The 22,129-nt window shown below is 56.7% G+C and overlaps 1 protein-coding gene and 1 long non-coding RNA gene across 5 annotated transcripts; one reads left to right on the top strand and one right to left on the bottom strand.

Annotated features, from left to right (window-relative positions):
• Positions 1-7,208: 7,208 nt before the first annotated feature.
• Positions 7,209-11,193, bottom strand: LOC129149090 (uncharacterized). 2 transcript variants are annotated; one of them, XR_008556030.1, is made up of 4 exons: positions 11,089-11,193; positions 10,261-10,513; positions 10,031-10,135; positions 7,209-7,361 (listed from the first exon to the last, which is right to left on the bottom strand). It is a non-coding gene; the product is annotated as an uncharacterized LOC129149090 (long non-coding RNA). The 2 variants fall into 2 exon arrangements; XR_008556029.1 differs by lacking the exon at positions 11,089-11,193 and having other exon boundaries at positions 10,261-10,670.
• On the top strand, positions 10,777-21,786 carry LOC103302517 (alpha-1-antitrypsin-like). Of its 3 annotated transcripts, none has more exons than XM_008159553.3 (6): positions 10,777-10,905; positions 12,577-12,676; positions 17,305-17,951; positions 19,381-19,651; positions 20,504-20,651; positions 21,521-21,786. In XM_008159553.3, exons 3-6 carry the CDS (start codon positions 17,309-17,311, stop codon positions 21,710-21,712), a joined length of 1,254 nt encoding a protein of 417 aa, XP_008157775.1. In that variant the 5' UTR covers positions 10,777-10,905; positions 12,577-12,676; positions 17,305-17,308; the 3' UTR covers positions 21,713-21,786. The 3 variants fall into 3 exon arrangements, with proteins under 3 accessions (XP_008157775.1, XP_054571710.1, XP_054571709.1); XM_054715735.1 differs by having other exon boundaries at positions 12,574-12,676; XM_054715734.1 differs by lacking the exon at positions 10,777-10,905 and adding an exon at positions 10,944-11,069 and having other exon boundaries at positions 12,574-12,676.
• Positions 21,787-22,129: the final 343 nt, after the last annotated feature.

The raw sequence follows: 22,129 nt of genomic DNA, 5'->3' as shown, positions 1-22,129 counted from the left end.
CGAGGCTCGTGCTGAGAGCGTTCCTGCGAGTCTTGCAGAAGGAAAGGCTGCGAGCGTGGCCAGCCCGCCACTGCCACCTGTGCAGGAGGCCACGCCAGAGGCGCTGCCCGCACATCTGTGCCTCACACCTGTGGAAGGCTAACATGGCAAAACAGACCTTGCGGCTGGGCCTCCGCAGCCCTGTTTTCCTAAGAACTGTTGGCAGCGATGACAAGAAAGCAGTCATTATGACTCTGGGCCGATGACACTGGGCTGCAAACGAAAACACTGTTGAGAATTAGCATCATTGTTACGTGATCTGCACAACAAGAACGCTTCCTTCCACTGATGTCACCGTCCCAGGCCCTCCTCACAAATGCCCATTGTCTCTGTCTCCGAATGGAACACGGTGGCCTTCTGCCTGAGTCAATGTTCCCCAAATAGCTGCTCCTTCTTTTTAAATCTCAAGTAAACGCTGCTGCCTCTCCGCTCAAAGGCCTTTTTGTTTCTGGGTTAACAGCATCAATAAAATCAGGGTGTCTTTGGCGCGCTGTATTCAGCCCTGTGACTACTTGGCGGCCCCAGTGTGGACTCCCTGCGGATGTGGGATTTCTCCCACGGTGCCGTGGCGGGGCCTCAACTTCGCCATGCCACTCAGCTTCTTCCCGGGACATACCCGTCCCCCTGTCCCTGGGAGGAGGAGTCTGGTCGGTGCCGTGAGGAGTGAGAGCAGGAGGGGTGTTCCTGCCACAGAGGAGGTCGCCGCTCCAGGGAGCAAGACAAAGACCGAGTGTTATCCCGGTGCAAGGGGGATGGACGAGGGACGAGGGAGAGGAGGCCACAGGAGAAAGGGTGACATTCTGAACAGTGACCATGTGCCCCCCATCGGCAGGTCCGTGGCATGTACTTTCTCTTTATTTTTTGAACTATAATTTTTAATTATATGTAAATGGTATGTAAGAAGCAAAACTCTCCTATAGTCCTACCTTCCAGGAACAACCAGTGTTACCAATTTGGTTAAAAACAAATAAACAGGTAAAAAATAAACAACATGAACCTTCTTTCATTTCTGTTCATGACAGAAAAAGTAACATGAAGCAGCCATCCCACTAGAGACAATGAACATATCTGGATTAAAGTTTTCAAAAAGCTTCCTCGAGGCATCAAAACCAAGCTAACAGACGAGTGAGGCTTACTGAGCCCAGTTTCAGGAAAGGATGAAACTCCAGGACGGTAAACTGAGGCCACAAGGATATGGCTGCTGATCTGGAAGAGGCTGGTCAAAGGCCCAGCAGCATTTCTGACCTCAGCAAGCTGGGTGACACAAGTTGAAGTCTGAGTGCACCAAGGGCAGAGGCCTAGTTCACCGGGGACCCGATGTGGGGCCATAAAGGACTGCCGCTGGGGTTCGGGTGAACCAGGCGTAACTGCCAGACCTCAGCTGCATGCAGGTGAGCCGATGGGTGGTCCTCCAGACACCTGGGAGAAACAAACTCCCCATCTGGGAGGAGATACCGTTCTCCTAGACCGGAACTTGTTTCCTCCAGTGCTTTCCCAAGTGCAATGCCCAGCCCACAGGTAACTGCCGGAAAGTGAAGACAGGGCCTCGTGAACAAAGATAAGCATACATAACAGACAAGAGAAAAGGCCTGGAATTACCAACAAAAGCTACAAGCCAACGGTATTTCTGAAGATAAAAATAGTCCTTTTCAACTTCAGCAAGGATCTAGAAATATGAAGAGTGACCTTGCAGATTTGGATGAAAATTGACTCTAGAACAGAAACCAAATTAAGATATCAAGGGATGAATCTAGCAGCAGAAGAGTATTCATCACACAGCCGGTCAACAAACGTTCTTCCCCAGCAGCGGGTACTTTTTAAACCCCTCGCATGTTCCAGGCCTTGTCAAAGCACGGTGGGCAAATCAGTAAACAAACAGCCCCTTCCAGGACAGAGCTTCCAGCACAGCAGGGGGAGAGGAACAGGACGGGACGATGAAGGAGGTTCCTGCGCTCTGTTGCTGTTACCTGCGGGACCCCACGCTCTCTTGTGGTATTGAGGGCCGTTGCGGGGGACTAAGCATCTGTATCTCCACCAAAGTTGTACGTTGATATTCTGATCCCCAACACGATGGTGTTAGGAGTGGGGGCCTTTGGTAGGTGACCAGGTCATAAGGGTGGAGCCCTCAGGAATGGGATCAGAGCCCGTAGAAAAGGGACCCCGAGAGCCCTCTCACCCTCTTCACCGTGTGAGGACATGAGAGATGGCGGTCTGCACCCTAAAGAGGCCCCTCTGCAGAACCAGCCATGCTGGCTCCTGACCTTCAACCTCCAGCCGCCAGGACTGGGCGGAACAGGTTTCTGCTGCTGTCAGTCGCCCAGTCTGAGGCCCTGCGTCGCAGAAGAGCCTTTACCCTAAAGCCAGGTGGGGTTGAGGCCCGTCCTCTGAGAAAGCGGCCGGGCTGCTGTGCACACGGTTCTGGAAGACAGCTGTGGACAGTACACTCCGTGACCATTCAGCACGTCAGCCTGGGACCTGGCGCTGGGGGAAGTATTCGAGGACACAGCCGGACTAACAGAAGCTCAGGAAAAGCATGGACAAAGGAGGAAAATTTGGATGACCAATATGAAGCCCCACCCTGCTCCGTACCCAGGGACAGACACTCGCTCTCCTCTGTGGGCCAGGGAAGGTGACAAGGTCTGGACCGCGCTGAGCCGGGAGCTCCTGGTGCCGCCCAGCCAGGCCGCATGGAGGAGGGAGCGCCCCCTGCAGACCTCACCCTGCCCAGCAGGGTCCGCGTGCATCTTCTGCCGCGTGGGGCAGGGCCCAGATGAGCACCTCTGGGTCGGGGTTTTAGAGCTAGAAAATCCGTAGCAGCCCCGTGTCACCCGCACAGGGTGGGGCCAAAGGAGGCCTCCAGCTGTGAGTCTGGGCAACACAGCGCATCCTTGTCTTATTGTGTGTCAATTAGCGCATTCTCTCCCAGCTCAGCTATAAGCCTACTTTCGCCCCACCCTGCAGTTCTGTCTTCTCACCGAAGACCTCACCGCCTCAAAGCATCAAGTTAGAGATGCCAAATCCGAGCAGGGGGCAGGCCCAATTCCTGGTCATCCACGCTCCCAGTGAGGAATTCGAGAGCTTTTAAACCTTTAGTCCAACCCTGGCAAACCCCACGATGCCCATGGGCCCAGGGCATCTCCTGAAGTGCAGGGGGGAATATTATAAAATTCTACTAATACCTTTCTCTCCTTTTTAAAATGTCTACTTGTGTTTGTTTATTCAGCCCGGTGCTGCAGAGGGAGGTTGCTCACGGACATACTGTGTAAATAAACGGAGAGGCATATTGGAGGCGCTGTCTTTTTCTGTGTTAATGGAGGTGCATCGGCCCCTAGGCTGATGGAAGCCTCGGGCACAGTCGGTGTTTTCTGTGTTAATGGAGGTGCATCGGCCCCTAGGCTGATGGAAGCCTCGGCCACAGTCGGTGTGAGTCGTGGCCGCCCTGACGCAGGAGGACCGCTCCAGCCTCTCTCGTCGACCAGCACGAGCAACTGCGAAGGCGAAGGCCCCGAGCCAGGCCTTGCTGGGCGCTGCTTCTGCATCTAGATGTCCTTCAGATAAAAAGCATTGGATTTCCCTACGTCTCTGCGCAAGGCTTTGGGTTTCCTTGCTAATGAGGCCAACAGGATAACCCTGAAATCCAGCCAGGAGCTCCCATCCCCAGGAGCCCTCCTCTCCCGTCAGGGGGTCTGCACGTGATGCAAACTGCTAGGTCAAAGCCAAACACCGCACGAGCACGATGCACGCGATGATCGTACTGAGCTGTGCAGGCAGAGGAGGAACGCTGCTCTCCCGGGCAAACCTGGGCAGGTCCCTGGCACTCCCTGAGTTTCGGCTGCTCACCTGCCGCGAGACAATGACAGGCGGGGACTACGGCCCAGGGCTGCCCTGAGGCTGCCGGACACAGCACGGAGCCTGTGCCCAGCACAGGGCAGCGAGGGAGGCTGCCCCCCAGTTGTCCAGAAAGTCCCATGCTGGGCCGTGTGCTGGCATCTCGTTTGGCCTCCACTGTGTGGCTGGGCTCCCCGAGACCGAATGGCCTTCCTACTGAACGGCTGACCGACCGGGATGGAAGCCGGTGCTGGCGGACCGCCCGGGGCGAGTCAGGGGGCGGAGGGAAGCGCAGACATGAAGAGAAACTCCAGAGAAGCCGCCTTTTCCAAAGACCCAACAAGAAGGTGTCAGGTGTGTACCAGCATCCTGCTCGGTTACCGAGGAAGGAATCCAACAGGTGCTTCCTGCCCGGCCGGCCTGGCCCAGTGGGTGAGCGTCGACCTAAGAACCAGGAGGTCACGGTTTGATTCCCGGTCAGGGCGCAGGCCCGGGTTGCAGGCTCGATCCCCAGTGTGGGACGTGCAGGAAGCAGCCGATCCATGATTCTCACCCCTCATTGATGTCTGCATCTCTCTCTCCCGCCCCGCTCCTCTCTGAAAGCAATAAAAACATTTTATAGAAAGGATGTGCTTTCTCACAGAGCAGCTCATTCTGGTTGTGAGAACATTTACACAGAGAATTCACAGAAGAAAGTGACAGCACTCCAGCTCGTCGGGGTGCAGCCCCGGGTAATCACTGGCATATCTCCTTCCAGAGCCTCCTGTCCTGTGCTTTGGTTCCTAGATGGGTAAGCTCTTGCCCTAGACCAGTGATGGGCAACCTTTTGAGCTCGGTGTGTCAAACTTCGCCAAAAAACTGAGCATAACTCGGATAGTGTGTCACTTTGAGGAAAAAACATTATTTCGCAAATGTTTCATCCTCAGGAGCAGCAAATGTCTCATCCTCAGCATGCGGCCGCCTCAGCGGTCGCATGTCATCAGAAATGGCTACGCGTGTCAGTGCTGACACACGTGTCATAGGTTCGCCATCACTGCCCTAGACAGTGTATTGTGGACCGGTTTGTTCTTTCGTTTCTTAAACCAAACACCAAGAGAGAAGAGGGAGAGGGAATCAGCATTTACTGAGCTTCCGCTGAATCTCCGGCCCTCTACCCACATCCTTTATTTTATCCTCAAACCACCCTACGCCTTTAGCACTCCGCTCTCCGCTTGCAGATAATCCAGGAGGGTTAAGTAACGCGTCCACTGTGGACTGAGGCTGCTCTGACCGGCCCCAAATCCATGTTCTTGCCCAAGTCCACCCTGTCCCAGGCAGCATCGGGATCAGCATTTTCCCAGAGCTTTTCATACAAGAAAGGGAGTCTCAGAGTCCCACGTGCGGGTGACAGCATGTCTCTCTATGAGTTTCTGTGTTTGCATGTCTGCATGTATGTGTGCATGTGTGTGTGTGTGTGTGTAAAGCCTTGCCTTCAAGCCCCTGAATGGCCCCACCCTGCCTGAGGAGCCTGGGGCTCCAGCCTTAGGGAAGGAGGACACTTCTCCTTTAACCCCTCCTACCTGCTTCCTGTTTAGCCCCATGGAGGCCAGAGGGGGAGGGCCGTGGGCCGGGGGAGGCCCAGAAAACACCAGTGTTTGCTCAGCACAGACCTCTTCCCAGAAGGCCGTGTTGACCAGCGATGTTTGCCCTGCTTGGCCAACACTGTGCAAAGTGGAAACTTAAATACCAGCCCCCTTCCTCCCCCACCTGCTTAAGGGGAATGGAAATCACTGATTTCTCACTGAATTCCTGGAGGAATTTTGTTTTTTGTTCCCAGCCAGTTCACTGAATTAATTTCCTCTTGCCCGCCAGAAAAGCCACGTCATGCAGCTTGAGGCTGAGACGGGAATGACCCTGACACCATCACCAAGAGCCCCGTAGGGTGCAGACGACCATCCCCACCCCACAGCGTGGGTGAGGCCCCACTCAGGTCTCGGCACTGAAAGGCAGACCTGGGACTTGAAGGGCTTCCCACTCCAGTCCTGGGGGCGCGTGGACGTCAGGCAGATGGAGAGGGGAGAGCAGCGCCTTCTAAAGCTTAGCGCCCGCTGCCCAAACCTCGCCATTTCACCTGGAGAAATGCGCGTGTTCACACAGGCACGTAACATGATGCCACGGGAGCGCATGCAGAATGGTCACAGCTGATGACAGCCCAGACGTCTCTCAGCAGAGAAACTAACTGGACGTGCTGACACACGCAGCAACTCCAGTGAATTCCAAAAGCATCATGTGAACCAAAGAAGCCAGACACACACAAAGCACACAGCGTGTTCTGTCGTTCATACGCCCTTCTGGGAGGAGCGAAACCAACCCACGAAGAGCAGTTCCCTTGGGGGCGATGGGGAGACAGAGTGACAGACCCGCTCTGCCTCCCTCAGAGAGGCGGATACACAGATGTGCACAGATGTGAATATGAATTGAGCTGTGCACTTAGGATTTACGGTTTTACCACATGTAACTAACACCTCAGTAAGAATAAATCCAGTCCCCCCTCTCCCCTCTGTAACACACGCTGGCCCTGTTCATTCCTGTGTTCTCTCCATAGCAGCCACGCGGGCCTGGCAGCCAGCTGGGGCGCTCAGCAGACCACACGGGCTCTGAGCGGTGCCCGGGCACAGCGCCTGCCGAAGCGCAGAGGGGAACAGCAGCTGAGCTTGCTGGAGGGGCCAGGGTCAGAACTGCACTGAGGCAGCGGCACAGGAGTTCTGGACGCTGGCCCTATTTCTGGGGCTGATGTAGGTGAGGCTGGGCTTTTTCCTTCTTTTTTTAAAATATATTTTTTATTGATTTCAGAGAGGAAAGGAGAGAGAGAGAGAGAGAGAGAGAGAGAGAGAGAGAGAGAGAGAGACATTAATGATGATAGAGAATCATTGATTGGCTGCCTCCTGCACACCTCCTACTGGGGATCGAGCCTGCAACCCGGCATGTGCCCTTGACTGGAATCGAACTCGGGACCCTTCCGTCCGCAGGCCGACGCTCTATCCACTGAGCCAAACCAGCTAGGGTGAGGCTGGGCTTTTTCGAGAGCAGGACAAACAGAGATGGGACATCGGGAACCTGGGGATGGTCACTTATTTCCATCCCAATAAATCTTATCACTAACCCTCATCCTCCATGTGCGGGTCCCCAGAAATGCCTCCCTGGCGCCTCCGTGGCAGGACCCCACTTCCACGACAATGGAACTACAGACACGTTTTTGTGATTACGTTTTTGCTTTTGCTTTTTAAAAATTGTGGCACCACTGTGATTATGTTTTTGTTTTTAAACATTGAAATGTTTACAGATAAAAGATTAAAAGTAAAAAGATTTAAAAATAAAAATTTAAAAATAAAGAAAAGAATAAATCCATAGGAAATCAAGGCCGGGAGCGATGACGGGTGGAATTATCAAGGTGGCAGCCGTGGAGAGGCAGAGGGACAGGCGTCCCGGGTCTTCCTGTTTATTCCCGCTGAAGCCTGCAGAGTGAACACAGCAATGGGACCGTCCCTGCAGAGCTTCGGGAAGATGAGTTTGTGCACCCGGGGCCCGGCACCCAGAGGCCGAGCAGAGGAGGGTCGCTTCAGCTGGGCTGACGCTGGGAGTGGGGAAAGGCAGGGTCCGCCCCTGGGCAGCGGGGCCAGGGGGAGAGGCCCCTGCACTGGCTCCTGAGCCGCAGGGAGGAGGAAGGAGGGGACAGCGGGCATGACAGAATCCCCTCCCGGGTGGCATGGCAGCCTTACAGCTCAGCCTCCCTCTATCCCTTTGCCACGAGTGTCCCCTCTTCTCGGGGGCAGACTGAGGAGGCAGCGGCGGAGCAGCTTTGGGTGCAGGGGGAGCCCAGGCTGGGCGAGCAGGATAACGGGCTCGGGGTCCTGGCTGTGAGGGGCACCCCCTGTGATGGCTTCCAGCTCAGACAGACAAAACGCTGTGGGCTGTTAACCTAAGAGGTGACATGCCCCACACACATGCTCAGCATATAAAGGTTTTCACACCTTTCCCCTGGCAAACACCTAACCATCTGGTTAAGGAAATGCTGCATTTCTACTCAACTTCGTTCACTTAACGAAGTTCAACAAGCATCCTTTGCGCACCTGTTTTGTGCTCAGCACAGAGTCGGGTAAAAGCCAGCCCTACCCAGGTAACTGCAGTGTGGGCTTAGAGCTGAGCTTGGCTCCTGCCTCCTTGCCCTACAGCCACACAGCCTGGTTCGAATCTCCCCTGCCCTACTCGCCAGCTCCGTGACCTAGGGCAAGGTGACTGACCTCTATGGGCCTTAGTTTCCTCATCTGTAAAATGGGGATAGCAAAAGCATCTACCTGGTGGGCATACTATGAGGATGAAAGCGGTAATGTCTCTTAGAGTGGCGTCAGGCCACACCACATGCTCAGTGGCTGTCAGCTGCTGTGTTGTGTTCTAAGGGGACGGGACACCGTGCTGTGGAGAGAGACCTAACCCACGGAGGTCAGGGAGGCTTACCGATGAGTTTGTCTTGGGTGGGATGGGGGTCCCTGAGTCAGCGTGGGCAGAGGAAGGGAAAGGTATGTCCACTGGGGATGAGAAAGCCCGGCAGGCAATAGAGCTAGAGACAAACGGAGGTGGCCAATGGGGTGTTCTCTCGGGCAGGACACGGGAATTGGTTCTGGAAAGGCCAGCAAGCAGGCATTCTCAGTTTTGCAGGCCACAGGGTTTCTGTCACGACTCCACTCGGCCACTGTAGCACAGAAGAGCCATGGACAATCAACGCGTGGGCGTGGCCGTGCGCCCATCAAACCTCCCACATGGACACTGAAAACTGAATTCCATGTCACTTCTGTGGCACCAAATACTGTGCTCCCTTTGATGTTTTTTCTCAACCATTTAAAAATGTAGAAACCATTCTTGGCTTGCTGGCCATACAAAAGCAGGCATCATGGTTACGCCCTGTGCCTCAGTTTCCCCATCTCCACTGAGTGGGTACCATTGGCACCCACTGCGCAGCACTGTCCCGGAAGCTGCAAACAGCACGTGCTCGAGAAGTGCAGGTGGCGGCAGGCACACCGCGGAGGTGGCCTGAGGCTGTGTTGCAAAATGAAAGCCGTGGGAGACTGTTAAACCCGAGCAAACAGACCGGCTTCAAGTCAACAGGAAAGATGACGCCAGGGGAATTGACCCGTTCCGGCCAAGGTCGGAGTTGGGCAACCCTGAAGAGCCTATTGCTCTCCGCTAATGGAGCCACCCACGCGGAGCTTGCATTTTCCTGAGAAACAAGTCCCAAAGTCCTTGGGGGCCTCCCACAGCCCCCTCGAGGGCCTCTGACACCATGTCCAGGGCAGGAGAAAATGAAGATGGGCCTGGGACGGGGTGCCCCCCGGGCGAGGAAGCAGGCACGGGCTTTGCGCAGTGTCAGCAAGGACCGCCAAAGGGAGAGAGAACCAGAGGAGCACCTGCTGGCCACAGTGTGGCAACCTGAGCGTCCTCACGGGAATAAACACCAAAAATAGTTCAACAGGACAAGCTGAGTGTCCTAACGGCCGGAAGTCCATAATGGCCACTATAGGCCATAAGGTCAAAAGGGTAAAGTTAAAATGTAAAAAAGGTTACTTTTTTAAAAATTGATTTCAGAGAGGAAGGAAGAGGGAGAGAGACATAGAAACATCAATGTTGAGAGAGAATCACTCATCAGCTGCCTCCTGCACGCCCCACACTGAGGATCAAGCCCAAAACCTGGGCACGTGCCCCACCCAGGAAGCAAACCGTGACCTCCTGGTTCATAGGCCGATGCTTAACCACTGAGCCAGCTGGCCGGGCACTGGTTACTGTTTTAATGAAAAAATTGGTTCTTTTTTAAATGTTAACCAGTAGGGGATGAAGCTAGAGGTGAGAGCTTTATTCCTTCTGTTGAACATATTGCCACGTATGCTGCATAGATTCACTTCTTTTCCTCTAGCAGGTAGGGATGAGGAGTGAAAACAAGAAGCTGTGAATGAGCCAAATTGTTCCAGAAAAAGCAAGAACCGCACACAGGAAGGGGCCCTGGCAGAGGAGGAAGGAGGAGGGCCCACCAGGGTGCTGCAGGTTGGCAGATTCACAGGACGCCAAGATGAACTGAGCTGATGTGCGAACTCAGTTCTTCTCCTGGGAGAGAAACCCGGAACATCTGACTGACCTGCTCAGTGAAACGGGTTGTAAGACGTGTCGGCGACGCTGGCAGAGCAGAGCAGGCCTGCTGGGAAACGCCCACAAGCATCTCCTCGTGTAGCCTCACACAACCCTAAGAGAAAGAGACCCACATGACCCCATTTTACAGATGAGGGACCTGAAGCTCAGAGAGGTGAAATGAAGTCAACGTGACTCCGACCAACCCACGCCGACGCGGAAATGCATCTGGCCTTGTACCTTCAAGAAGCAAAATGAGCTCTTTGTCCCTCGACAATGAGTGCTGCTCCCCAAGTTTCCTCCTGCTCAGCCCCTTGGGACCATGGGCAAGGTTTCCGAGGTCCAGAAACATGTCCAAAGATCATGCGATGGCCGGTATCACCTTAGGGTCCAGCTGTGCCTGAGATGGCCCAGATCTCACACGTCATCTCCTTGACTCTTCACAATCCTGGCAGAAGTGACCATCCTCTCCTCCATCTCACAGATGGGGAAACTGAGGCACAGAGAGATAAAGTAGCTAAGATCTCACAAAAAGACAGCGGTGGAGTTAAGGGTTGAACTCAGATGCTTAGCTCCCAAGCCCACGCCTGGGTCGCACAGGCCAGACATGGCAGGAGCAGCAGGTGGTATGCAGGACTGCCTGGGCCGGAAAGGGCCATCTAACGTCCCCCTGGGAAATGGCAGCTTTGTGCAAGGCAACTTCCTGCCCCAGTTCCCTGCCCCTCCCGGGCCTCCTTCCTCCCAGATGAGCAGAGACGGGGCACTGTGTTCCGGATGCACACGGCCTGTGTGCTGTGGCCCTCAGCACCCCAGGGCCCCGAGGAGCAGGAGCGGGAGGTCGGGCCACGGCAGGTGTGGCTGCCAACAGAGCGTCGGAAACTGGAGGTAGAGCAGGCCGTACCCTCCCACTAACCCCCAGGCTACGGGGCTAAGGGGCCGAGATTGGCCTTTGCCATCCAGTGCGAGAGTTGGGAGGGGCAGCTGGGCTTGGCGCTCCATTGTGAAGATGGAGAAACCGAGGCACAGGAAGGAGAAGAAATGCCCATGAGGTATGGAGGGCAGGCTCACCTCAGCCACAGCCTGGCTCTCTCAGCTGCCAGCAGACCTAGAGCCTGGGGGGAGTTGCCCATTCTGCCAGCTCAGGGGAAGAGTTGGGGCCCTGCAGACTGTGAAATGGGGGCGGGGCAGGGGCTCAGTTCTGCTCCTGCATAGGGAGGGGTGACAGAGAGGACTGCACAAGAGAGCCAGGAAGGCAGCTTCTGGAAAGCCCCTCACCTACCTCGAATGACACCAGGGAGGGCAGGGGCGGGCAACATCATAAAGGCTTACTGTGCGCACAGCACTGGGCTCAGGCTCTGGGCTGGCCGTGAACGGCTGCATTTAATGCTCGCAGCAGTCCCCGGGGGTGGGTACTGTCCTCATCCCCACTTACAGATGGGAAACGGAGCCACGAGGAGGTCAAGGCTTGCCTGAGACCTCACAACCAATGAAGGGGGAGCTGGGTTCCGGTCTGAACCGTGTGCAAGGGGAACCTGCAGGTCATTCACCTGACAGAGCCCCAGCTGGGACACGGGCAGTGACAGGAGGGACGAAAATGCCCTCATCACTCCTTCATCAAATATCCAGGGTAGATGTGCCAGACAGGCAGGGGGTGTGGCGAGTGTGGTGCGTCTGCCTTAGGCTCTTAAAGGGACCACAGTCAAGTGGGACCCTACTGGCCTCAACCCTGTACCGTACCCCCAACCCCACCTGGCCTCAACCCTGTCCCACACCCCCAACCCCACCAGTGCCTCGAAGGGGCCTGCGATAGCTCCAGAACAGACCACGTCTCTGAGGAAAACCCCAGGTACATGGGCTGCATGGTCTGTGGCAGAAACCAACAGGCCTGGGGCTGCCCAGGAACTGGGCCTGGGGGTTCAGAGAAGCCTGGGCGGGGGGGGGGGGGGGGGGGCTGAGCAGACCAGTCCTTTACAGAAGTCATCCTGCACGTGCCCGCGACCACGCTAGGAAGCGGGACGGAAACACCTCCAGCAGCGGCTCTTCTGTCTGGACCGACTCTCTCACCCCTCACCTGTGCCGTGGCCACCCGCATGGGCCTAAGGTGGCTGTCACCACCGTCACACCCCACCTTCTCCTCAGGAAGCTGGGAGTTTCTGCATCCGAGGCTGGCTTAGTGATTTTGAAGGCGCAGCCCTCCGCTCTGGGCCTCAGTCCCCTGTCTGCCAAACGGGCACATGAGCCGCTGCCCCCACCCCAGGGCTGCAGTGTGCCTTCAGAGCAGGCACTGGGAGGCAGCTCAGTGAACGGCAGCTCCCGGTGGGAGTGGAGCGCCAGGAGAGGTCGTCCAAAGCGCCTGAGTCATGCCGCCCCACCCGGACGCAGGACGCTGCGGTTTATGAGCGGCACAATGACATCCTTGGTCTGTAGAGCCGAGGCCTGCGCGCCCGGGCGGGGCTCACACGGCAGCGGGGGCGGCAGCTCTGTGTCCAGCAGATGGACTTAGTCCTGTTTGCTCCTCTGATAACTGAGTTGACCTTGGTTAATATTCACCAGCAGCCTCCCCCAGCGCCCCCCGAGTCTACTGCTTAAATACGGACGAGGACAGGGCTCTGTCTCCTCAGCCTTGGTCACCAGCCCCGGCCTGGGACAGTCAATCGTAAGTATGCCTTCCCCCGGGGAAAGCCTCTGGAGGGGCCTCAGAGAGCCCCGGGGATGCAGGGAGGATGGAGCAGGGTGGGGTGGGCTCTGTTGTCATAGTAACAGCATTCCTGGAGGTCCTGTCCTGCTCCCTCAGCTTGCTGGGCCTCTTCAGTACTCACCGGGGAATAACTGGCCCTCTGTACACAGAGTGGGAGTGGGGTCTGGCTCTGGTGGCCTGGGCCCAGGAGGGGCGTTTCTGTTGGCCCCTCCAGCTCTCCACTCCCCGGCCCCTGGGGGGGTATCTTTTTCCCCTTCTACAGCTGAGAAGGTTAGGGCCCAGAGAGGGACTGTGAGGAACCCCAGTTAATGTAGGGGGGAGGAGCCAGGCCAGACTGGAAGCCCGGAGTTCCAGCCACTCACAGGCCTCCATCCTCTGCAGAAACGCCGAGGGGAACTGTGCCAGGTTCAGCCCCGAGGCATCAAAATGGGCCCCCTGTGCAAGTGGGCTCTGGCCACCCTCCCATATGGTGGCAGATGGGGAACCCTGGAGGGGCCATTGCAGGCGCTTCTGGCTGCGCCCCAGAGCCCTTGCTCTGGCCGGGCGGCATTGAGCTCCTTACGTGCAGTCCCGCCTTTAAGCCTCTCAGCAACCTTCTGAGGTGGTTCCCATGGTTAGTCCCATTTTACAGATGAGGACAGTGAGGACAGAGAAGTTCTTCAGCCCCAACTTACACACCATCCAGGATCCAAGCCCCGCCCACCTAGTTCCAGAACCCATGCCCCTGATCCCATGCCCACGGTCAACATTAATTCTCTCAGGTCTCAGGTACCAGATAGGGAGTAGGACACCTGGGCTGGCCTCCCGGCCTCATCGATGCTGGGGGACCGTGGACAGTTATTCCACCTCTCTGTCCTCTTGGGCAAAATGTAGATAAACTTGGCCCTCTTTCTTCTCACCCCACCCCACTGGCCTTGATCTCTGGAATGCTGAAAGGACATGATTTTTCTGCCATTGGGTTGGATTTTGGAGATGAGGTGACAAAGATGCCCATGACTAAGGTCAAGGCCCCCAGACTCCCACACAGTGCTCTGAAAGGTCCACAACAAAATCAATGACAAATGACACTTCTGAGAGCTGACGGTGCGCCAGGCACATTTTGGCACTTTGCAAGTTGTTATTGCACAATAACTCTCTGAGGAAGTGCAACCTTATCATTTTCAGAAACTCGAGGTTCAGAGAGGTTAAGTAACTTGTTCAAGGTCACCCAGCTCGTAGTGGATGGAACTCGGGCCTCATAGTCTCTGACCTTAGCCACCAAGCGATGCTGCCCCCTTCATGTGGCCAGGCCAGCTGTGCTGTTTTCGGTTTCAAGGCCTCTGGCTTCAGCTTTACACATGGAGAAGGGTTAAATGCCAGGTTCTGGAATCAAAATGCCTAGGGGTTGATCCCAGCTCCGTAAGCAGTTGGCTCTGTGGTTCTCAGTAAGTTACGTAAACTCTGTAGGCCTCAATTTCTCCATCTGTAAAATGGAGCGAATACTAATTCCCACCTCAAAGGGTAGGCTTTGAGAACAGATCATTTAAAACGCCTGATGTTTCCTAAGCATGATGACAGGGATGCCAATGTTTGCTGGGCAGAGCTCAGAGGTAATAAATAACTACATGGAGAATTGACTTGAAATTTTCCAAACTCGGAGGTGGGTCTTCGCTGAGCAGGGGGCCCTTCCCTGGTCCTGGGCAACATGGCAACGTGGCAGGAAGAAGTCGGCCATTTCTCACGCGAGGCCCTGCCTGCGTGCCGGTGTGGGGTCCTCCTCACCCACACCTCGTCTGTTCCTCACCTCCGCCTGCGAGAGATTCTTTTCTCTACTTTGCAGGCAGGAAGCTGCGGCTCAGAGAAGTGAGGCCACGTGCCCAGAAGAGGCAGGGCCGGGTCACATGGGGCTTATTTAGTGCCAGGGGTCAGCAGGTGTTGACCTTGCAGTGCAGGTGCTTCCCTGGACCCCTGGGTCACTCTCTACCCTTCACTTTATGCTCCTGGGTGGTAACGGTGTGAGATCAGGCAAAGGGGGTGGCGCCCTCTCCCTCCTCCCTGGCTGGGCTGCTCCCACCAGCCTGGAAATGTCACCGTGCCATCGTCCTCATCTGTGCTGTAAAGCTGGCCCACAGGCCTCTGAGCACTGCACCACCTACTTTCTCATCCCCGGTGGCTTCCCCAGCATGAGGCTTGGGGGGCCGGGGGGGGGGGTGCTGCCTTTGAAAGAAGGGCGAGGAGACAGCAGACGTCTTGGGCCCTGGTGCTGTAAAGAACAGACTGGAAGCCTAAATGATGCCAACAGGAGGCTCAAGGCCAATGTCAGGGTCCCTCGGGACCCAGTTCTGACATTCATGGGATCTGAGAACTGAGGACATGGCTGGCTGAGTCTGAAGTTCAAGTGCTGGGAAAACCAAGGCTTGTTACAGCTCTGTGACTGACTCGCTGTGGGGCCTTGGCAAGGCCCTGACCCTCTCTGGCCCTCATACCCCTTACTTTAAGAGAAGGAACCAGATGAGGTGGTGCAGCACCCAGGAGGGTGGACTGGGGGTGATTAGGTGTTCACCCAGCTGCAGCCCCTCCACCTCAGCCCCACGCCAGCCTGCCACCTGCTTAGAGGCCAGCAGCCCTCTGACTGTGAGGGCACCTCCTCACCCCTCCCCACGGGGAGTGCATTCCGCTCTGCAAACCCAGACACCCTGTAATTAAGAGCCCACCGTTAGCACACAGGGACCTCATCCAGGCCACCCCCCACCTCGACTGCTCGGGCGGGGAGAGCAAGGCCCAGGACCAGGAGAGGCGCAGTGGCCAGTGGTGCCCTGTCAGGGTGGAAGCCACAGCCTCTGGCCCTGAGGCCACATTCAGTGTCCCCACCGTGTTGGCCCGAAGCCTTCCTGATCCAAGTGCTGCAAAGATGGGCAGTTTCCGCCACCCTGAAGGACATGCCAAATCCAGTGGGAACCAGGAGGGAGAGGAAGACGCAGGACTAACTAGCCCTCTTCAGCTCTAAACCAGGTGCAAGAAAAACAGAGCTGAGCATTAGCTAATGTGGGCTTCCCGGTTAGGTTACCGTATTTTCCGGCGTATAAGACGACTTTTTAACCCAGGAAAATCTTCTATACGCCCAGTCGTCTTATACGCCGGAAAATACAGTAGTTACAAGCCTCCAGGCTAGACACAAGTGGTGGAGAGAGGCCAGTTTGTGCCTCATCAGGTTGTTTTCTGAGAAAGAAACTTTTAACACTCCAAGGGGGTAGATGAAACCAGCGTTTATTTCCAACTTCCCCACGTTCTCTCATTCCGGGGTCCGGGCCTCCTTTGTCGTGTCCTCTATGAAAATGGTTTCAGTTCTGTGAGTCATAACTAGCTGTGGGCGCGGCGTGCCTCCTCCGCTAAGACCTCAGTGTCCCCATCTGTGAAGAGGGCAGGTTTCACCCAGGGGTGCAGCTGAAGGGCCGAGGCTGGGGCCTGTCTGAGTAGAGGGAGCTCTGAGGGGAAGGCGGGCTCCATGTTGCCGTGGGTGACACTGACTTTGACCATCACTAGATAGAGTCTGCTCCTGCTGACTTAGCCCAGGCCCGCTGTTCCTATTGTCTCCCAGCCACGGACACTCTCCCTCCCTGCCTGTCCTCGGAAGGCAGCCAGTCTGCTGCCCCGCTGGGCTCTCCCTCGTAGAGCTGCCCTGAGATCCCTTCGACGTAAGATGTGGTGTCCAGACTTATTTCACTAACTTCTCCCAACGACCTCACTTCCTACATGAGGCAAAGTGAGGGCTAGAGACACATAATGACTTGTATCTAGAACCCAGGTCTGTCTGAAAAGAACAGAGGTGCCTCCCCCCTCCCCGCCCCACACAGAGACAAACCCCGATACCAGAGAGCCTAGCATCTCTAACGCCCACATGCCCGCGGAGCCCAGGGCTGGGGCCAGCGGTGACCAGGGTGAGCAGGCCGCCCATTCCCGCTGAGACCACAAATGCAGCCTCCAGAGCAGGAAGCCGCCAGGGGCGGAGCCCCCTGTGAGGGTGGTGGGCACAGCCGCCCGCGAGTTGCCTCAAAGCTCCACCATGCACCGGCGGTGTCCTGGGGCAGGGTCCCTCCCCTCTGGCAGCAGCCATGCAGCCCCTTCAGTAACAGGGCTCCACGGCAGCCCGCCTAGGGCCGCTCCAGATCCAGGCACCCCTGGGCCTGGTCGGGCCTGCTTTCTTGGCTCTCAGCCTGCCTTCCTCCCTCTGAGTGATGAGATGTACAGTGTGTACATCATGCATCCCTCCCCTCAATGCCTCCCTCGCCTCAGTTTCCCCCATTATGAAATAGGGGCTTTGGCACTGGCCCCTCAGGGTCACTGCAGATATGAATGGAGGCATCAAGAAGGTGGCCTCCACACCCAGACCTTCTGGATGTGTGATTCCGGTGAGTCTCTGAGTGATGAGGACGGAGAAAGGGCCTGGCTCAGGGCTGCATGGAGGAGGTGCTGAAGAAGCTCCGGCTGCTGGACATGGTGTGAGTCAGTGGCCAGGGGGACTCCCTGTGTGGCCTGACTTGGGCGTGATGCCCCTTCTCTCTCTCTCTCTCTCTCTCTCTCTCTCTCTCTCTCTCTCTCTCTCTCAGGACAATGCCGTCCTCCATCACGTGGGGCCTCCTCCTGCTGGCAGGCCTGTGCTGCCTGGCCCCTGCCTCCCTGGCTGAGGGTCTCCAGGGAGATGCTGTCCAGGACACAGATGCAGCTGAGCATGCTCAGGAGTCCGCCAGCCACAAGATCGCCCCAAACCTGGCCGACTTCGCCTTCGGCCTGTACCGCCAGGTGGCCCGTCAGTCCAACTCCACCAACATCTTCTTCTCCCCAATGAGCATCGCTACAGCCTTTGCCATGCTCTCCCTGGGGGCCAAGGGCGCCACTCACACCCAGATCCTGGAGGGCCTTGATTTCAACCTCACAGAGAGAGCAGAGGCGGACATCCACAGAGGCTTTGAGAATCTCCTCCACACCCTCAACCAGCCAGACAACCAGCTGCAGCTGACCACCGGCAACGGCTTGTTCATCAGCGACAGTGCGAAGCTGGTGGGTAAGTTTTTGGAGGATGTCAAGAAAATGTACCACTCCGAAGCCTTCTCCGTCAACTTCAAGCACTCCGAAGAGGCCAAGAAACAAATCAACGATTACGTAGAGAAGGGAACCCAAGGGAAAATTGTGGATCTGGTCCAAGAGCTTGCTGAAGACACAGTGTTTGCTCTGGTGAATTACATCTTCTTTAAAGGTAAGGTGGTACCACCAACCGCAGTTGGTTTCCAAGGAAACGTCCAAAAACATTCTCAAACATCAGTCCCTAAGCTTTCCGGGGCGGTGCAGGATGCCATGTGACTGTGCATCTGGGCAGGGGGATCCCGTTCTCCCCACACAACCACAGAAAACGCCCCCTCATCAAGTCAGGTCAGCGATCGAAGGGTCAGCAGTCAGAGCATCATCTTCCCTGCAGGACGTGCCAGAGCCTTTGTGCCTGTTCCACGTGCACCGTAAATCCCCACCAGGGACGGAGGTACAATATGCAATGTGCCCCCCCACACACACACACACAGAGCCAGACAAACACACGTTAGCAGAGTGTAAAAACAAAGAAGGTCTCCTGGGCCACTCTAGTGTCGGGGGAGGAGTGGCAGCTTTAGTCAGAAAGACGGGGTCAATCCTGCCTCCACCACCCGCCAGTGTCTGGCTCTCGGCAAGTCTCTGCACCTCTCTGAGGTTCGCGTTTCCTACCTGGAACATGAGCGCAGTAATCCCTGTTGTCAGGTTTCTGTGAGGAGCACGCATGTCACAAAGAACATGGGACTACAGGCTCACAATGTGGGTGCTCAGCTGAACTTGACTCTCGGCCTGCCTTCCTCCCTCTGAGTGAAGAAAATGCCAGAAACCTCTGGGTCCCAGAGCACATTCTGAGGCTGTTGAAACAGTCCCTGGAAGTAGCCTGGGGCAGGCAGGTGAGAGTCAAGGTCAGGGGCTGCTTCCTTCTCTCTGTGGGCTCCTTGACCTGGGGCCGAAAATGCCCTGGAGAGCGCCAAGGCCAGACTCAGCGCATCCTGGGCCCCAGCTGAGCGGTGGGACCCCAGGCTGGTCTTGTCCCCTCTGCAGCCTCAGTCTCCACCTTCCATCCAATGAGAAAGGGGCTCAGGGCTCCCCGAGACTCCTGTGCACTCTCACCTGGCAGGATGGTCATGGTCTCTTGGAATAGCAGAGGGGGTGCCCAGGCCTCCGCGTCTCACATGTTGGTCCAAAAGGCCATTAGGGGAAGAACAAGGGTGATTTCCCCGAATGCTAAGAACCCGAGGCAAGGGGCAGGGAGACTCAGGCCAGGAGCTGCCAAGTACGACTGATGCCCATCACTTTCATTTAGCCCCTTCTGAGCAACCCTCCATTACTAGAAAATAGGCATGAAATACAAGTTCACATGCTTACTCTGCCCAGCCAGGCTGGCACCCTGAGCCTCTACAATATAGACACCGTGGACCCTCCTCCAGCCGGCTTTCTCCCCACTGAAGTCCTGTCAGTGAGCTGAGGTCCCTTCCAGCTCCATCTGACAGATGGGGAAGCTGAGGCTCAGGGAGAGCCCTCTCACGCAGGAGGCTCAGGGCTTCTGCGTTCTGCCTAACCCTCCCCTCCCCTGGCTGACCGGCACCTTCCCCTCTCCCCAGGCAAATGGGTGAAGCCCTTCGATGCTGAGCAGACCACCGAGGAGGACTTCCACGTGGACAAGGCCACCACGGTCAAGGTGCCCATGATGAAGCGCCTGGGCATGTACAACCTGCACTACTGCAGCAAGCTCTCCAGCTGGGTGCTGCTCATGGACTACGTGGGCAACGCCACCGCCTTCTTCATCCTGCCCGACGAGGGGAAGCTGGCCCACATGGAGGCCCTGCTCACCAAGGAGGACCTCAGCATGGCCCTGGAGAGGAGCTTCCACAGGTGACGTCCCTGACCTGCGGCTGGCTTGCCCCTCCGGCCTGGCAGGGGTGGGGGTGGGCGGATGGGGTTGTGAGAATGGACCACGCCCTGTGGTCAAACAACTGTGCGTGACCCCGAGCTTCCAGACAGAGGCCAGGGTCAGCTCCGGCGGCACCCCCGTGAGAGCGGTGCCAGCGGTGGGTGCAGGGAGAGCAGCACCAACGCGCCCTGAGAGGCAGCAGCCACATGTGGCGTGAGGATAGAGTCCACGCTGCGCAGGGGACAGGGGGCTTGGAGAGGCCAGAACCGCGAAGGCGCGGTGTGGGAGGCTGCCTGCTCCGAGGCCGCCAGGCGTGGTTTCACGGGGCCTGGGGTAAAGTGATACTGGAGCATGTGCCCCAAGTTAGCGCACATCGCTCTGCGCTCACAGATGCCGATCCTCATGCAGAGTTCATCACGCACATTATAAACTATATGTAAATACATAGATGTGTGCCATGCAAACATAACCAAATAAATCAGAATGTAAAACAAATGGACAAAATCAATAACATAGAAAAGAATACATTACAAACGTATATATAAATGAATATAAAAATACACAACAGTCCGAGGTGAAAGTTAAGAGAGACGTAGTAAGGCCCCACCCAGGAAGCCCAGTCCTGGGTGCCTTCACCGGAGACTGAGAACAGAGAGCAAGGAGGGGCTGAACCTGATTGGGTCCAAGAGGACCCGAACGCCAAGCCGCCTGCTCCTGTCAGACCTTCTGGGGCCACACTCTGTTCCCAGGGGAAACAAGAGAAGTGGGAGAAATGACCGGAAAATAAACTTTCCATGTTGTGAAATTCCTTTCTTTTCTAACCGTCTTCACAGGTCTGCCAGTCTGAGTATGCCCAAACTGTCCATTTCTGGAACCTACGATCTCAAAGCCATCCTGGGAGAAATGGGCATCACCAAGGTCTTCAGTAATGGGGCTGAGCTCTCGGGGATCAGCGAGGAGGTTCCCCTGAAGCTGTCCAAGGTGAGCCTGTCCCTGGTGTCCACAGGGCACAATGTGTGCGGGCTGCAGCCCAGGGGAGGGGACGAAGGGGCACAAACACCCCGCAGACCGAGGTCTCTGGGGAAGGCCAGTGGCCTCACCAAGACTGGGACGTGCTCAGGCGCCCGAGGGAGGGGTGGCCTCCTGCGTCCTGGCCCTTTAGGGACGTCCTCTGAGGCGGGGTCACTGACCCTCTGTCTCATCTCTGGTCAGGGTCTTCTCCTCTTTGGGCCTCGATGGACCCATATTTACCAAGTCAGACTGAGGGTCAGGGATTTCAAAGGAATCCCCCCCCCCACCCGCCCTTCCTGTGACATTGGGAGCTATTGATGAATCAGCAAGCCAAGTTAATGAGTGACTGGGCTAAAGATGCCACTAATCAGGAGAACTGAGGGGACCACAGCAACAACTGCGGCTCAGGACTGGCTACAAACTGAGTGCCTGGCTGTGGACTGGATGCTCTGAAGGGGCCCCCATCTACAACCTGGTCCTCAAGGAGCTTACAATCGGACACTAGAAACAAGAGACACGCCCAGGGACAGAAAGTCCAAGTCCGGCTTCTACCTCCTGAGGTGGGGCTGTTTGCAGGGAGGATGAGAATGTTGGTCCGGAGGCCTGAGGGTGCGCAGGTGGAGTCGGCAAAGGCCTTGAGAAGTAGAGAGGCCTGGTGTCCCCTGCGGTGGGGGGACTGGTGTCCCCTGCAGGGGGGACCTGGAAGGAGGGACAGCTGGTGGGGACGGGCCCGGGAAGCCTCCCATCCCCGGCACCGCTGCCCTCCCTGGCCGAGCTCCCAGGCCGGGGTGGGGTTTGCCTGTGTCACTGAGACCACAGCTCTGCTCTCTCCCCTCCAGGCCGTGCATAAGGCTGTGCTGACCCTGGATGAGAAGGGGACCGAAGCTTCCGGGGCCACATTTCTGGAAGCCATTCCGATGTCGCTGCCCCCGAATGTTGAGTTCAACAGGCCCTTCGTCCTGGCCATCTATGATAAAGACACCAAAGCCCCCCTCTTCGTGGGCAAGGTGGTGAATCCCACCCTGAAATAGCTGCCTCTCTGCTCAGCCTCCCACCCAGGCAGGTCCCCTCCAAAGGTGACAATAAAGTGACTAGCCTGGCCCAAGCTGGAGTGTGACGTGCCAATCCCTCCTCCTCCTGTCCCTGAGTCTCCCCTCTCTACCTGGGCGGGGGCAGGAGGGGTCTGTCACGTACCCACTGTGCTGGTATTTATTAGACATGTACACCGTCCAGGCCTGTGCGGGGCCGGATGTGCGGCTGCTGACAGCACGGCCTGCTGCCTCTGCCCATCACCTCGGAAAAGCCCCAGGTGCCAGTCGTGCCTGGAAAGTGCCCAGGGGGCATTGCATGGCTCAGAGTCCAGCCCGTGGCCCCTCCACCAAACATCCGCAGGGTCCTCTTGCCAAGCCCCACCCTGTGCCCCTGGGAGGCCCTCCCCGTGCAGGGCT

The sequence above is a fragment of the Eptesicus fuscus genome, chromosome 5 (assembly GCF_027574615.1).
Source record: "Eptesicus fuscus isolate TK198812 chromosome 5, DD_ASM_mEF_20220401, whole genome shotgun sequence".
NCBI classification, from domain to species: Eukaryota; Metazoa; Chordata; class Mammalia; order Chiroptera; family Vespertilionidae; genus Eptesicus; species Eptesicus fuscus.
Note: the sequence above shows the minus strand (reverse complement) of the source record. Positions and strands in the feature narration are given on the sequence as shown.